The 18,190-nt window shown below is 35.8% G+C and overlaps 3 protein-coding genes across 3 annotated transcripts; 1 reads left to right on the top strand and 2 right to left on the bottom strand.

Moving 5' to 3' along the window:
• Positions 1-1,019: 1,019 nt before the first annotated feature.
• On the bottom strand, positions 1,020-2,704 carry LOC106330509. Its single transcript, XM_013768965.1, has 6 exons — positions 2,638-2,704; positions 2,042-2,564; positions 1,867-1,966; positions 1,713-1,785; positions 1,414-1,602; positions 1,020-1,306 (listed from the first exon to the last, which is right to left on the bottom strand). Exons 1-6 carry the CDS (start codon positions 2,702-2,704, stop codon positions 1,020-1,022), a joined length of 1,239 nt encoding a protein of 412 aa, XP_013624419.1.
• An 8,069-nt stretch (positions 2,705-10,773) lies between these two features.
• LOC106328029 (protein EXORDIUM-like 2) lies at positions 10,774-11,987 on the top strand. Its single transcript, XM_013766385.1, has one exon. It carries the CDS (start codon positions 10,838-10,840, stop codon positions 11,750-11,752), a length of 915 nt encoding a protein of 304 aa, XP_013621839.1. The 5' UTR covers positions 10,774-10,837; the 3' UTR covers positions 11,753-11,987.
• Positions 11,988-16,197: 4,210 nt separating this feature from the next.
• Positions 16,198-16,908, bottom strand: LOC106330508 (glutathione S-transferase T3-like). The gene is made up of 2 exons (XM_013768964.1): positions 16,542-16,908; positions 16,198-16,478 (listed from the first exon to the last, which is right to left on the bottom strand). Exons 1-2 carry the CDS (start codon positions 16,906-16,908, stop codon positions 16,198-16,200), a joined length of 648 nt encoding a protein of 215 aa, XP_013624418.1.
• Positions 16,909-18,190: the final 1,282 nt, after the last annotated feature.

Genomic DNA, 18,190 nt, shown 5'->3' with positions numbered 1-18,190 from the left:
AAGGGAACGAGAGACGTCGCGGCTTGGAATCGGAGACGACGAGTCTTCGAATCGAAGAGGACAATTGCTTTCGTCGGTGGCGACTCGGGAGAGAGTTTTTTTTTTGTCTAAGTGTTGAGTAAGAAAGGGGAAAGGATTTAAACCCTTTCAGCATAGCCACGATCAAACCGTAGCAAACCGTTGCTCGGTTTTAATAATATCCGCGAATTGTAAAACAATTGGAGGCAAAACCAAATAAATTGGAGCCAAACCGAATGGTTTTACCAAATTTCGTCATAGCCACCAAAATCCCACGAAGTTACAGTGGCTTTGGTTTAATATCAACCGCGAAATGAAAAACAATTGGGGAGCCAAAACCAAATAAATTGTAGGCAAACCGATTGGATTTGTCATAGCCACTGTGTAGCCACGAAAGTTAGCGTGGCCTTGTTTAAATCACTTTCGCGAAACATTAAACCTCTAACCCCTAAACTATAACCCCTAAACTCTTACCCATCAACCTCTCCTCCTACAACAACAACATATCTCAACCTTTATACATATTCCATAATCTTACAAAAATATTATACAACCTTACAAATTATTTTTCATCCTTACAATATATTTTACAACCTTACAAATTATTTTTCATCCTTACAATATATTTTACAACCTTACAAATTATTTTTCATCCTTACAATATATTTTACAACCTTACAAATTATTTTTCATCCTTACAATATATTTTACAACCTTACAAATTATTTTTCATCCTTACAATATATTTTACAACCTTACAAATTATTTTTCATCCTTACAATATATTTTACAACCTTACAAATTATTTTTCATCCTTACAATATATTTTACAACCTTACAAATTATTTTTCATCCTTACAATATATTTTACAACCTTACAAATTATTTTTCATCCTTACAATATATTTTACAACCTTATAACTTATTTCTCATCCTCACAACTTATTTTTTTAATACATTCAACCTTAAAACATATTTTACAATCTTAGAATATATTTTTTCTATTCTGAACCATCGTCTGAATCACGGTCTGCTTCTACATCACCATCTGATACATACTCATCGTTTGGAGGATTCACCGGAGCAATATCATAATCGGACACATCATCAACACCATGCGTTTCCACCTGTAACAATGAACTTTCAGCAACCTGATCACGTCTATCATCTTGCCATGCCGTTAAAGCAATTTCGGACGTTTCTCGGATTCCTCGGGGAAACATTTTGGCGCAAGCCCACCAGTCATCGACTGATTGTCGACGTACCCGTGGATAAGGAATAAAGCATGCTTGATCACAGTTACATGTTAGTGGTACAAAAATATCATAGTTTCCAATCACGGCTTTTCATCAATAATCAAATCTCAAAAAATATATATATATTTTTTTCACTTACCTGGTAATACAAAAGGATCATATTTTGCATATTGGCTTCGTGGTGAGACATCAACAAGACCAAATGGATGTATTCTCATACCGCGATTTTCCGTCGTGTCAAACCACGAGCATTTAAAAACCATAACTTTCAAGCCAACATCACCATGATACTCCACCGTCATAATCTCTTGTATGAGACCATAGTAGTCTGTCTCATTAGTTCCAGGTACACATACACCATAATGTTGAGTTTTCTTATTTTGACTGTGGTTATGAGTGTGGAAAATATATCCACGTGTGTGGTATATTGGCCAAGACCTATAACTACGCCTAGGACCTTGTACTCTAACATCCACATAGGAAATGTGTAAAACTGAGTCGCATCATTAATCTGCAATACAATAACATTCTTATAAATAACAAATTTAATTAAATGAGTTCTGAAACTTAATAATACAAAACAATAACTCACATAGTCTTTGCACCACTCAGCGAATTTGGTGTCTTTCGCTTTTTGCATTGCAGCCAGAGTAATATCAGGAACACGTAGAGTCATATATTCTTCAAACATCCTGCACACATTTAAATCTTAATTATGTAACTAAAAATATGTATTTATATTAATTTTTTTTATGATAATGAACTACCTTTCATATGGAGCAAATGTTTCACAGTTGAGCATCATAAATGTCGTAAGAACGGTGTTATCTTCATCATTCAACCAACCGGTTGAGCATTGACCATTGATTTGCCCTTCATGGTAAAACAAGGGTGGTATATCCGGATAATTGTATGAAAAACGAAGATCACTCGGACCTTCTGGAATGCTCATGATTTCAGGATGTCCAAAAAAAGTAGAGGAAGCATTTGAAATCTCCTCGTTTATCCATTGTGCAACTATCGAACCTGCAATGTGTGCTTTGTTTTTGACCATCTTCTTCAAATGGTAAATGTATCTTTCAAATACATACATCCATCTAAAATGGACGGGACCACCTAAGGCTACCTCATCTGGAAGGTGCACCAGAAGATGTTGCATAACATCGAAGAATGATGGACGAAATATCTTTTCCAAGTTACAAAGCTTCACACCGATATTTGCCTTTAAAAGGCCAACATCTGACTCTTTCAAAATCTTCGAAGAGATATCTCGGAAGAAGAGGGCAATATCTGTAAACAAAAAATAAAATTAATTATAGCGTGAATTATAGTAAATTATAAAATGATACAAACAAATAAATACCTCTAATCGATGTGTGAACATTTTTTGGAAGGAGTTCAGCGAACGCAAATGGATATAGTCGTTCCATTATGACATGACAATCATGACTTTTCAGTCCATGTAGCTTTAAATTGCTTTCGTCAATACATCAACTAAATTTGGAGGAGTATTCATCGGGAAATTTTTTGTCATTTTTCAACCACAGAAGGAATGCTCTTTTTCCCGCATTTGGCAGCCTGAATATTCTGATGGGCATCGTTCCATCCTCTTTCATCTCTAAATCTCGCCTTTTGCATAGTCCTGAAAGATCCAATATGCTTTTGATATTGTCTTTCGTCTTTCCAGGAGCATTTAACACCGTGTCTGATGGGCATCGTTCCATCCTCTTTCATCTCTAAATCTCGCCTTTTGCATAGTCCTGAAAGATCCAATATGCTTTTGATATTGTCTTTCGTCTTTCCAGGAGCATTTAACACCGTGTTCGTCAGGTAATCAAGAAGTTTTTCTCAGTATGCATGAAATCAAGGCTATGCCGAAGTACATGATTTTCCCAGTACGGTAACTCCCAGAAAATACTCTTCTTTACCCAATTGTGAGTAACTCCATATCCGGATACTGTCTTGGATGGATTATCATGTCCATTCCCTCCACAATCAACAGATTTTGATAAACCACTCTCACCAACGGTGTAGAATTTCTCTCCATGACTCGTCCAAACGTAGTAATTTCCCTTAAAACCGTATAAGAATAGATGTCTTGAGACAACTTTTTCTTCTCGTAGCTTCACATTTTTGCATTGAGCACACGGACACAATAACGTTTGCCGCTCTTCGTAATCCGCTTGATTACACGAAAATTGAAAAAATGCGTTAATGCCTCCAAGAAACACTTCTGAAACAGAATTACTCTCAGGATCAATCCTTTGATCCATCCATTCCCTTGAATCAAATTAGAAAGACATAGTTTTGTTTAGAAAATTTGGTTGAAGAACAAAAGTTATTAATGTCTCACGGGAAGTGTATATATTTTAGAAAATAGCCACGCTACAGCCACATGTTCCTGGCTAGTTAAAAATATCTCTGACACACGAATCTTTCTCTGTTTTGAACTGTAAAAGCTAATACTAGCCACGGTTTAGCCATGATGAAAGCGTGGCTTCGTACATTTATTCGCTTTTCGATGTCGGCAGAAAAAAAACAAAACATAGCCACGAGAAATGCAGTGGTAAATTCGTGGCTATGGTTCGGCCACGGAAATTTCGTTGCTTATACCGTGGCTATTCTAGTCACGAAATATTTTCGTGACTAGTTCGTGGCCAGATTTCGCGTTTTCCGTGGCTATGTTTCTTTCGTGGCCGTAACGTGGCGTGTTCGTGGCTTTTTTTATACAGCCACGGTTTTGTAGTGGCATTGCCGTGGCTATGCGGTAGATTTTTACTAGTGATTACTCTATATTTACCAATCACACACACTGTCTCTGCATGACTGTATTACTACACCACTTCAAATCAAAAACCAAGAAACTCACTTGCTTATTCTAAACAATTAGAAACTCATTTTGATGACAAACCATAAATCTATAGTTTGGTAGTTTATGTTAAAGTCGTCATCGTTGTATTTTCAAACTATATAGTTTTGGCTATTGTTCATTTCGTGGAACATCATTTCAATACTTATCTTAAACATGTGTCGATGTGTTATAATACTAATCACATAAAACGAAAAATGGAGATATTTACAAAAAACGATGATCCAAAGTGGGTCAGTCGGCCTACAAAATCTCACCATAAGGCCAAAACCCTTTCACAAAGTCAAATTTAGGAACTAGAGGGGAATGTTCATTTTAACATACGTGAATATTTATAGAATTGTGAAACAAAATAATACTATTGAGTCGGCCAACTATTTGACTATCCCATAAATAGGCCAATTATTAATATCCTTCTTTTAGGGAGCCTATTAAAAATAGAATTTGTGTAGAATCTAAAATTTTTTAAAGTTCAAAAACTTTTAAGAGTCAAATAGATTTGATGAATTCTTTCCATATGAATTGCATAAATTGTCATTGATTATGATTGAATAGCATGAATTTTCATATATGTTTTTCTTTCCAGATTTATCTTTCAATAAAAATACTTAAATTTTTTTTTATTTGAAGAAATATAGTTATTTGATGTTAAAATAATTTTTTTTTTATTTTTTAATATTTGAATTTGTCTTGTTTAATTTATGTTTAAATTTTTATAAGGTCACCCTATGATTTTTTCATGATTCTTGATTATGTTATTTTTAATAATTTTTTTATCTTTAAATTTTTTTTTACAATTATCTTTCACAAGACAACAAAAATGTAATACGCAACTTTTTGTGTTTGTATATTTGTGTTTTTTGTTACATAGATTCTAAGAATCTTATGAGTATAGATGATATTTATAAAGTTGAGTGTTATGAGTAAAACTAGAAAGAATTTATATCTCAATAACAAAAAAATTTACTAGAATTAAAAAATCAATAAAAACTAAACTTTTTGAATAACAAAGGATTTTATATAGAATTTAAAAGTCCATAAACCAATAACAAAAGATTCTAACAAGATTGTAAGAATACATAAACCAATAACAATAGAATCTCTAAATTTTATAACTTCTTCAAAATTTAACTACCAATAACCCCCTTAAGGATTTTATCATCATCGTTGTATATCGTATATGAATATGATCATGCATATATATTGACATTGATATAGCAAGATAAATGCATTTTTTTTTAATTGAGCAAGATAAATACTTCGCAATATACGAACGCACATCTTATAGTATGACTATTATTAATACTGTATACGATATAGCGAGTAGGCTACGTTTCGGGTCAAATCAAAGTACCTAGCACACTATGCAATCCAGTCTAACTATTTTCCAGATTCATGAAATTTGAAGTTTTTTGTTGTTGCAGATTTGACAATGTATAGCAATTGCAATAAATGTATAAATTTGATCATTTGAGAAGGCCTACCGAGACATGTCTCGTAATTAGGACAACATCAACATCTCGGAAAATAGTACACGTACAACACAAATCGTGTTAAAAAGAGATGACATGGCACGATACAATACGAAAGGACGATCGTGTTGTGTGACTTGTGTCCACTCTCTTTTTCACCAATGTTTTTGTCGATTCCTGTGCCGACTCCGCAAGTTCTCATTCGCACGTGAAACTTCTTAGCCTTCTAAAAAGAAAAAAACTCTCTTATTTGAGCCCTTTTTCTTTGATTTGATTGATTAGATATTTTATTTATTGTGTTCAGTGTCTATTTATAGTTTTGTCAAAAGTATGATTTCATTCAATACTCGTTAAGCATTGTTAAAAGTTAAGTAATCTTGTGAAAACTATATCTTGTACTCGTGACACCGGTTATATGTATTTATCCTAATCCACCGGCTACAAGAAATGTACTGGTTCTCTTGTGACTTTTGAACGTCGGCCAAAAAAGCTTTGGATATTTGTTTTATTCAGCTCAACTTTTTATTAATGGTGATAAGAAACATAACCACCCTCTCATCTCTCCTTTAAAATGCTCATATATAGTCCTATGATATGAGTTGGTATACGAAGTTACTTTGAATTTCAATGTAGATTTCCTTCAAACATATCCAGCTGTAACCGAGCATACATGTGTTTCATTTGTCACGCACTTACGTAGCTGGTTACAAATTCTTATTGTGTTTTCAATGTAAGAAATAAGTTTATTCAAAAAATGTAAGAAAGTTTCACCAAAAAAAAATGTAAGAAAGTTATATGGCACGATGTATCGTGTGCAGATTAGTTTGATTTTTCACTTGACTGGAGAGGGATGAAAATTTTCACGTGGCAAATTAAATCGTAAAGGCATAGCTAAGTGGATTGCGTCAAATCCTATTGCTCTGGAGTACTTCTGACACGTGACGTAGCTTTATCTTATTTATTTCTTTTAGCTTTCTGTAAAAGTACTTAAAACATGGGACCCGCAAAATTCAGCTACATCGTAGATCATGTCCAACTTAAAGCCGAAGATCTAACGGCTGTGAGATTATCCTGGTTTATATGAACATTTCCAACGTAAAACTTCATTTTTTCTTTTAAAATAAAGTAAAAATAAATATGAAATAAAAATGCTCAAAGACTACACTATTTTCTACTCCATAATAGTGCAATGAACAAAAAAAAATAGATTACTCTACTTATGGAGTAAATTTCATTATAGAATAAAAAATGAAATAGGATTAGAATATTTTGTATTCTATAATTATTTTTACTCTATTTAAAAAAATAATAATGTTAGGATACCCTTTTTTTTGTCAAATCTTTCTTTTTCAATAACTTAAATAGGAGCAGAGTTTACAATCTCAATGGAAGAGTTTAAAACAGAAAACAGAGCTACTTTAGCTAACCCATCAGCAGCCACATTAAAGACTCGAGGAATAAACTTAAAAGAGATAGAGGTGAAAGAACTTCTCAACATGCCAATGTCATGGAAAATGTCCTTCAAAGCGATCACAAAAGAGTTTACTGTGATCTGATTGATGAGACTTTTCGAGTCTGAAAAACAGACCAGGTCTCAGGTACCTTGTGTCTCAGCACTTTCCAAAGCATCTTGTAGCACCGGAGCTTCAGCGACTAGAGCTGATGCTACCACCATATGTGACCAAAGACCTAAGACTATCTCTAATGGTACACAATAATATTCTCTATATTTCACTTTAAAATAGAGTAACTCTTTTATAGAGTTAAATTTGCTACAATGGTTCACTCTATAATGAATTTTTTTTTTTGAACAACCAGAATATAGAGTAATGTTTCTTTTTAACTCTATATTTGGAGCGAAAAACAACATTACTTTATATTTCACTTTATTATAGAGTAACTCTATTATAAAGTGAACCATTTGAACAAATTCAACTCTATAATACAGTAACTCTATTTTAAAGTGAAATATATAAAAAATTATTGTGTACCAGTGGAGATTCTCTAAAAACATCTCCAACCTCCACTCTATTTTTTACTCTAAATTAGAGTTTAGAGTAAAAATGCTCCAATGATACTCTATTTCATCTCCAATGAGTGAAAAATAAGTTTACTCCAGATATAGAGTAATTTTTTTTTGTTAATCATTCTATTTTCTACTCTAAAATAGAATACCATTGGAGCAAAATCAAACTTTATTATAGAGTTACTCTATTTTAAAGTGAAAAATAGAATAAACCATTTCAAAGAGTCTGAGCCTAACTTAAAACATTATTACTCTGAATGAATCTGATACTCCTGTTTTGAGCTCCACTATGGGAAAAATCTTATATATAAACCTATAAATTCTGGTGTGCATAATTATATATGAATACTTTTTCGCAACAAATTAAAGTATTTAAATGGGAGAATTTGCGAAATGGCCAAAAAAAACTAAAATTAGATTTGTAGAGTGAAAATTGAGAGAGATAGGAAGAGGATGGAAGAGAAAGAATGGGATTTTGGTTAATTAGCTAAATTGGGTTTTTTGTGGAGCTATAGGGTGCAATTTCCCTATTTAAATTCAACACACAATATTCCAGATTTCGAGCTTTTTGTTAAACAAATCAAAGAGAGTATTTCAAAATAAAGTTAAAGCTAAAGGTGAGAAAAAACAAGGGAAGAATGGGGCCTGCAGATTTAAAAGGCAATAATTGACTGTAAGGGCGTGGTTCGTACGCATCATAGAGACGTATCTAGCCCTAGATACACGACTGACTACTACTCAAGTGCACCGTATATTTCTATACATACACCTGAACTATGCATTGCATAGAATATATATCTATGCTGTGCGTAACTAAATACGTAATGGCTATGTGGTCCTCTCAGTGACCAAAGGTAGACCCGAAGAGGGACCTCCTCCCAAGTAAAACGATCATCACACGGTATCAGGTCCTTTGTATCTTTCTCGAATTCAATGGCGCCCTTGATGTCCAAAGGAACCTCCCCTAAATAAATTAATTCCTAACAGTATTAAAAACAAAATAAACTAGTACTCCATTTCACGACATATGATGTTTTAAAAGATTTATGTTGCTTCATGATAGATGATGTTTCGATATTTTAATATTATTTTTAACTTTATTGAAAACTATGTATCCAATTAAGTATTATAATTATTTATATAATTGGTTGAATAATTTTTAAATTATATTTTTAAAACTACTTAAAAAAAAAAAGTTTGTTCATCTTCGTACATTGATTTAAAACTATTATGTATTGCGAAACAGAGGAACTACATTTTAGAATCAAATATTGAAACGCGTAATGACTTCTTCTAGAACGGCTAAACAATTACTGTTCAATGTATCTGCGTATTGATCGTTTGGCATGGCCCATAACGCGAGGAGTGGGAAAAAGAGGAATCGAAAACTTTTAAAAGGTCTAGTTGTTGGCGTATTGTTTTTGCCGTATATAATTGTTGGCATATCGTTTTTGCTAAAGGAAAACAAATTATATGGTAATGTTAAAACTTGAAACTGGTTTTTGACTAGAAGTACGTGTTGAATGAATCAAGCTTTGGTATTAAAATCAGATCAACTAATAATATTTTTAAATACCTAGTTTAACTAATTAATAACTTTTTTTTGTCAACATAATTCATTTCATAAAGCCCAATGGGTAAGGTACAGAGGATTTAAAAGTCTACATAAAGGCCCAATATATTAAACTTAATCGGTAAGAAAACATATTGATGAGATGAGAATTGGTCTACGCGTCTTCCACCGAAAGAGATTAGGACCACGTGTCATCATTTAGGAGATAGATCTAGCATCTACCACCAACTTCCGAACACGCCTATTGCCGGTGTATCCTCCGCCGCGAAGTCGGTGTCTTCTCCGCCTCTAAACCGCTGTCTTCTCCGCTTCAATTTACCACCATCAAGAGACTTCAGAAATCCTCTGAGATTATCCTCTTTGCAGACTGCCTAGGCATATGACCATATTCTTCAGTCACCATCTTCACGTATCTCCGGGGAGGTTGAAGGAGGAAAAGATATAGATCATTTGTTAGGACATCCATAAGACCCCAACTCTTCTTTATCTGATCTCACCATCGCCAACACACTCCCAATCTCTTGATTTGCAAACAATGAAATACTACATGCAAAGCCCAGTTTATGTGGCCATAAATCATGTAGATTTATAATCCATTGAAGTAAAACAAGCTAAAATGAGAAAAGAAGAACTAAGAACATAGCTTCGGGATTTTTGATTAAAGCAAGCAAAGAGGATTTTTTGGACATATCTAAAACTTATTTATTCAAACCAAATCGAAAGCACAAGATAATCATGAAGAACAAGTTCGATATTAGCTTGAAAAGACACAACAAAATCGTCAAACGAAATACAAGTCGCCTAGCGAAAACTATTATCCGCTTAACGGAAGATAATATAAAACACCAAAAAGAAAACACAAAAGAGTATGGCAACCGGTGGCGATTAGCCTACCGGCAGCCGGAAAACGATATCAGCTTTTGAAGGTCTAGAGAGAAGTTTAACTAATTAATAACTACATTGTAATACTAGCTGCTTGAGCGGTATTTCTTACAGAAGTCCTTGCATTAAAATTAGTGTGGGTTTTCGCATTTAAACTATACTCGGTTTGTATTTATAAACATTAAAAGTTATAACAACCAGTAATTCTGAGGCTATGAAAGACATCTTGATATAGACTTAAAAGAAACTATGAGATGAACGAAAAAATATCCAAACAATCCAATTTTTCTTTGCTTTTATTTCTTCAAGATTCATAGATATATTTATACAAATGTGCATGAAGAGTCTGTCTCTCAGTATGGCATATTGGCATAAGATCTAAATTAACTCTTTTTATTTTTTTGAACGAATAGATCTAACTTAACTATATTTGTTTAATCAACAACTAATAACAAATTTATCGGCTAGGCATCACTTAAATTTATTTAATACACATTACGGAGACTACCACGTCACAAAACAGAACCTAACAGGCTGTCAAACACACCTTCTCTACCATTCACATACACCCACGTGGCACTTTGTGATATGGACACCTTTGCTACTACAGCTGTCGTACTCGTTTCCTATTTCAAAGAAGAAGAAAACCCTCGTATAAATACCTCTGCATCACACATTACATCCTATAAACTCAAACAAAAACAAATCCTCTGCTGCTGATATCTTATTACCTCCTTCTCAATGGCTCATAATAACCGTTTTGCCATCTTCCTCACTTTCCTCTATGCCATCGCTGGCCTTTCCGCCGCCGCGTTGGTCGAGGAGCAGCCGCTTGTTCTAAAATACCACAACGGTGTTCTCTTGAAAGGAAACGTAACCGTCAATCTCATTTGGTACGGAAAGTTCACACCCATCCAACGGTCCGTGATCGTCGACTTCATCCGCTCGCTCAACTCCAAAGACGCCGCATCCTCCGCCTCTCCTTCCGTCGCTTCCTGGTGGAAGACGACTGAGAAATACAAAGGCGGATCCTCGACACTCGTCGTCGGGAAACAGCTTCTCCTCGAGAACTATCCACTCGGAAAATCCCTCAAGAACCCTTACCTCCGTTCTTTGTCCACCAAACTTAACGGCGGACTCCGTTCTATCACCGTTATCTTAACAGCGAAAGACGTAACCGTCGAGGGTTTCTGTATGAACCGATGCGGGTCACACGGAACCTCTGTTTCCAAGCCCCGTCGCGCCGCTAACGGCGCCGCTTACGTCTGGGTTGGGAACTCCGAGACGATGTGTCCTGGTTACTGCGCGTGGCCGTTTCACCAACCCATTTACGGACCGCAAACACCGCCGTTAGTTGCGCCTAACGGTGACGTTGGGGTTGACGGAATGATCATAAACCTCGCTACACTTCTAGCTAACACCGTCACGAATCCGTTTAATAACGGTTATTACCAAGGCCCGCCAACTGCACCGCTCGAGGCTGTCTCTGCTTGTACTGGCATATTCGGGTCGGGTTCTTACCCAGGTTACCCGGGTCAGGTCCTCGTCGACAAAACAACCGGGTCTAGTTACAATGCTCGTGGACTCGCCGGAAGGAAATATCTCTTGCCGGCGATGTGGGATCCACAGACTTTAACGTGTAAAACTCTTGTCTGAACCAAGTGATGTTAATGTGGCACGTCGCATAGTACCGAGAGCAATTATGAAGATCTAGATAACATCTGTAATCAGAACATGTTGCACGCGCGAGCGCGTGGTGGTACACTCTCTCGGGTTTGGATTGTGGATAGAGTTCTTTGCTTTTGTTGGTTTGTTGTGACGTGTAAAGTATGTGCTTGGGAATGTGAAGATGTATATGCATATAAGTAATTAAAAAAATCATTTTGCTTCAGCATTCCTAGTAATCATTTAACATAATTAAAGAGGCTTATTACTACTAATTAGCTTATTTAAAAGGATTCTGACTTTCTTGTACTGGTGGGGAAGATAATAATTTATATTTAACCGATGATTTAGTGGATAACCATACAGACGAAGACAGGAGTAAATTACTCCGAGTAACTGTAGGTAGCTCTCGGTGATGTTGAGGCCTAAGAGTTGAAAGGACATAATTTTATGTCTTTAGCTTATTTTATTAATATTTTTATGTTAAGAGACAAATGCAAGGGATAAACCCAAAAATATAGATTATTGGTAGAATTTTTTAATGTTTTTTAGTAAATTAACTATTTATTTTAATAATTAATGACAAATAAAAGATAAGTTTAAAATAAAACTTATAACATTTTAAATTGAAAACATTAGAAAATTACAAAGTAGAAAAAAAAATTACAAATATCATACGTAAAAGCAAACAAACATTTTATTGAATTCATAGAAACATAAACATTATATGTTATTCGGAATATGTCCAAATTTATCAAATATATTTTCAATCAAATCTTCTTTTAATTGTTGATGGATTTGTAGATCCCGAACTTCTTTGCGACGACCAATTGTGTTGCCGTGTTTTGTAGTTTTTTTAACGGTAAATGTATGATCCTCATCTTCTTCTTGCTGAAATTCTAAAACGCTATACTGAGTGTGTGAATCTCGTTCATCTTCGACAATCATATTATGGAGAATGAGACATGCTCTCATAATATTTGCTATCTTACTTTTATCCCATAAATTAGATGGATTTCTAACAACGGCGAACCTAGCTTGCAAGACCCTAAAGACACGCTCAACATCTTTTCTCACGGCTTTTTGGGTTTTAGCAAATAAAGAATTTTTCGCACCCTGTAATAGTCGGATAGATTGAATAAAAGTCGTCCATTTTGGATAAATACCATCTGTGAGATAGTAAGCTAAATTGTACTCCCTTCCGTTGACATAGAAGTTTACTTGCGGAGCTATCCCGTTAATAATGTCATCAAAAACATGTGATCGATCAAGAATATTAAGATCGCTCATAGTACCTGAAGCTCCAAAAAATGCGTGCCTTATCCAGAGGTCATATGAAACAACGCCTCCAACACAATTGTTGGTTTTCCGGTTCCTCGTGAATACATTCTTTTCCAAGCGGTGGGGTAATTCTTCCACTCTCAATGCATACAGTCGATGTTTCCAACCATACCGGGAAATCCACGTTGTTCACCAACATGAAATAGTCTTTCAAGGTCCTCCGGTGTGGGACGTCTGAGGTATTGATCGCCAAACAAGTGTATTATTCCGACGGTAAAATGGTGCAAACATTTTCGAGCTGTTGTTTCACCAAGTCGTACATATTCGTCAACTGTATCAGCTCCACCACCATACGCCAATTGACGAATTGTTGCGGTACATTTCTGGAGCGGAGATAGACTCGACCGTCCGAGTGCATCTTCTGTTGGTTGAAAATACTCTACTTCTGTAGAGAGACGATGCACAATACTCAAGAACAATGACTTGTTCATTCGAAACCGCCGCCGGAATAAATTGTGCGGGTATGTTGGAGTTTCGATAAAATAATCATTCCAGAGCTTGTTGTGGCCTTCTTCCCGGTTTCTCTCGATAAAAATAATTTTTTTCGCTCTTTTGGTTCTGGAATAAAATCAAGGTTTTCTAATAAATCATCAAATATTGAATCAAATTCATTATCATCATCTTTGTGGTAATGATAATGGGAAGAAGATGCCATTAAAAATTTTAAAAAGAGGAAAGATGTATTGAAAGTGAGGAGAAGGGAGATGAGTTGCATATTTTTAATGGGAGTAGATGTCTCATACTTATATGGTAAAAGAAGTGCATCTATTGTTAAACTCCCGTGATACTATAGTTGCTCTTGAGTACTGATTGTGACTATTGGGAAGAAATAAAAAAACCATGTGACTTTTGATTACATCTTGTGAATGAACATTGCCATCGCGTGCCTCTAACTGGATCACGAGCACACAGTGGCCTCGTCTGGCGTTTAGTGGATCACGAGCAGAAATGTGTGTTGCATTACACATAGAAATACACGTTAAGTTCATCTTTTGCTACACAAATGTTGTAATGGTACACGTAAAATACTTTTGATACACAAGATCCGATACAATACAAGTCAATACAAGTCCAATACACGTAAAATACTTTTGTTCAGTACACATACCACAACAGAGACAATACAAAGAGTGCATTAAACCATTACAAGTCCAATACATTACAACAGCCTCCATCGCTACAAAGAGTGCATTAAACCATTACACATAACAGAAGAGCATCTTCATTACACATAACACTACAAAAGCTTCATTTAAACATGAGCACCACACCTATTAAAACTAATATGATAACCATTACACCAACAAAGTATTCAAAGCCATTGCTAAACCTTGATTTCTCCCTAACTATCTTCTCTAGCCTAACCATCTTCTGCTCGGTCTTATAGTCAGTCAAAAGGGTTAAGGAATCTACCTTTTCAGCAAGTTGAAGTACGTGTCTATCCCTAGCTCTCATCTCCTCCATAACGGCCACATCCCACCATTTCCAAACATGTTACTCTCCATCATCAACATGCGCACAGGTGTAGTATCTTCTCCCTGGATCATTCCTACTGTTAGATGTTGCTAGAAGAGGCTGAGCACCACAGTAGCATGTCTGCGGGAATCCAAACTCAACCTCGGGTTGCGGAGGCCGTAGGGGTGGGCAAAAAAACCGAACCGAACCGACCGAACCAAAACCGATTCGAACCAAACTAAAGTCCATTTCAAATCATTCGGTTGAAGATTTTCCCAACCCGAACGATTCAGTTCGGTTTAAACCGAACCGAACCGATAAACCGAGGTATTTTTATAGTTATTTAAATTAAAAATATTAGTAATATCAAGATATTAAAATCCTAAGATTAAGCCCACGTAATTTCCTTTTGCACGAAAGAAATCCTAATATAATTTGATTTCCATGACACTTCGTCTAACTTTTGTAATATTCGTCATTAAGCCCACATAATTTCCATGTTATTTTTTTTTCAATAGCGTATACTTTTAAACCCTAAAATTAAAACCTAAACCAAGTCTAATTAAAAACAAAAGTTCTCCGCATCGTCTCTTTTTGCGTCTCCTACTCTCCTTCCTGTCTATTTTTCCTTTTGGTGGTGTCAATTCTAATAACTTCAGGTGAGATTTTTAATATCAAGTTCTAAGAATTTGTTAAATATATTTATACAACTGAAAAGTGAAAACATCAAACTATTCTTTTAGCTTATGTATTACATATATTTATTATCACCAACGCGATTATTTCATGACAACCATACATTATTAAAACATGATTTCTTGTACAATAAATAAACTAAGAGAAATTCGATTAAACCGAACTGAACCGAAATACAAACCGAATCGAATACAAACCAAACTGAATATAAACCGAACCGAAGATAACCGAACCGAAATCGATCCAAACCAAACTAACTATGGTTTACTTCAGCCGGAAAAATTCTAGAACCGAACTAACCAAACCGAACCGAACTCGAACTGAACCGATAAAATAACCGAAGTGCCCACCCCTAGCGGAGGGTACTGAACGCGCGCACGAGCATTGTAGCTTATCTCAGCTTGGTCCTGGCGAATAAGATCTTCTGTTTCGCTGTAGCCACTGTCGACTGAGTTCCCACCATAATCCTCTGACTCTGAAGGCTGGCTATAGCTATAGTCATGTCTCATCTTTAACTTAACCTCAAAAAATTAACAAATTAATTATTAGTGAGATATTGTGAATGGACATAGAGCAACCTTATAGCAGTGAGAAGCACATAAACAAGATAGCAACATTTAAAGTGATTCATTTTTTAAGATAACCATTTAAGCAAACAGGAACTACATTCATCATCACACAGCAATTTAAAAACATAAATACTTAACAGTACTTAACACAGAAATTTAAAAACATAGTAATGACTAAGCTGATACATAGTTAGACTATAATTCTCTAAAATACTGGGCTATGAGCTTATTCTTGACAACTTCTTCAGCCTCACTTAGTGGTTCTTTCTTGGCTAGGAGAGTGTCTAGTATGGCGAGCATTGACAGTCTCTCCTTCATCGCCAAATCCTCCTTCTTCATTTCTCAGATACTCGTATACTCAGCAAGAGACTTCTCTTAAGCAGTATTCCTTTTAGATTTAGCAGCCTTCGCACCTTTAGGTCGGATCTCATGATCACTAACATTGGTGCTTGAAGTTTGGGAACATGTCTCACCATTTTTCCTCTTTGAACAGCCACTGGATTTAGGAGTGTTAAGGCTAAACCATTTCTGTTCAAACCTCAACACACACCACGCATGCTCAAGGTTAAACTTGATGTTGTGATCAGAGTAGAAGATGTCATGAGCCATCTTGAGAATGCTAGTGTCATTCTGACCACTGCTAATTTGTCGCTCTGCTGCCGCAAATGCGCCACAGAACTTGTTAGTCAGATCATTGCTTTTGTGTCACCTCTGCTTACAATGAAGATGCTCTCTCTTTTCACCATCCTCTCTACCATGAGGACTTGCTGCATAATATTCTCCAACTCGCTTCCAGAAGGTCCTTTTTTTTTGTTCATTCCCAACAACAGCATCCTTTGAAGTGTTTAGCCACACACTGATTAGAACCTCGTCATCAGCTGGGCTCCATTTTCTTCTCTCCTTGCGGTCCACTGGTGTGTCTTCAGGTAGAGGTGGAGCGTCAGATTGTTGTGAACTGAAAGGAGGAAAATGAACACTAGAATGATAACTTTCATAAGGAAAGTTTTCATGGAGAACACTTCCTTGTTGACTGTTATGAAGTCCTACATAACTAGAGGACTGAGTAGGAAGATTCTTTGAATCCATGTGAAAAAGAACAGAGAAAGAATTGAAGAGGAGAAAGCGGAATGATTATAGAAGAGAGAAAGCAGCTGAAGTAGATTATATAATAGAAGGAAGGAAGGATGAGGTTTAATAGGAGCAAGTGTAGTGTATTAAGTAACCCACATAATGATTAACCATAAACTACAAAGGTCTAATCATTAGTTATTACACACCACACAACTATAAAGCTAGCAACTATCCTAACAAGTTCATTAAATTAAAAGGAATTTTCGTTTCAAACTAACTACACTCCCATAAAACATATCTAACTAAGCCGTAACCACATCAGTGAAATGGAACTCGCAAGTAACCATGTCTTTAATATACAGCTAACACTACCATCCTTTGTACTTTGGAGGAAATGGTTGTTCTAGTTGATTAAAAAGTTCAACAGTTATCTCAAACAATGTCAACAATTATCTCTAATAATGTCACAATAATCTACACTAACTTATACAAATTTAGCAATCGAGACAGAGGAAACAACCATACAATCTACACAACCTAACCAAACATAACAATGCATCACATAAATTATCAATTTTCACACAGACGAAACAAATTTTGTTCACATTTAACAAACCATAAATCATTAATTTTCACTAACGAGACAGACTAAACAACCATACAATCTACACTCCATAACAAAAAAAATTCACATTTTTCACACTAATTTACAATTTTCAGACAGCCCAAACAACCATACGATCAATTATAAAAAAAAAACGATCAGGAAGTAACAACCATACGATCTCAAAATGGAGGAGGAGCACATACCTTGCTAAGATAGGAATAGCCGGACAAGCTGCGACGGGCCGGAACTCATGCGAATTGGACCAGAACTCAAGCGTACCGACGGAAGTGGGATGACCTTTGGCTTTCGATTTGGGGAAATCGCGATTTGGCTTTGGCTTTCGATTTCGATGTGGACTGAGCTTTCAATTTGCGGGATTTCGAAGTGGACTGAGCTTTGGCTTTCGGTTTGGGGAATTCGAGAGCTTTCGATTTACGGGATTTCGAGGTGGAGTGAGGTTTGGCTTTCGGTTTGGTGAATTGGAGATGTGGCTTTCGATTTCGATGTGGAGTGGGTTTCGATTTGGGGGATTTTGATGTGGAGTGAACTTTCGATTTCGTATAGGGGATGAATCCTCTCGCGTCTCAAGCTAGGGTTTCGGACGAAATGAAAGAGAGCAGAGCCGACCGCAATACGAGTTTCGCGACTTCGATATCATCTCCCAATCATCTTCCGCCACATTGACTTAAG

This window comes from Brassica oleracea, chromosome C3 (genome assembly GCF_000695525.1).
Source record: "Brassica oleracea var. oleracea cultivar TO1000 chromosome C3, BOL, whole genome shotgun sequence".
Taxonomy (NCBI): domain Eukaryota; kingdom Viridiplantae; phylum Streptophyta; class Magnoliopsida; order Brassicales; family Brassicaceae; genus Brassica; species Brassica oleracea.
Note: the sequence above shows the minus strand (reverse complement) of the source record. Positions and strands in the feature narration are given on the sequence as shown.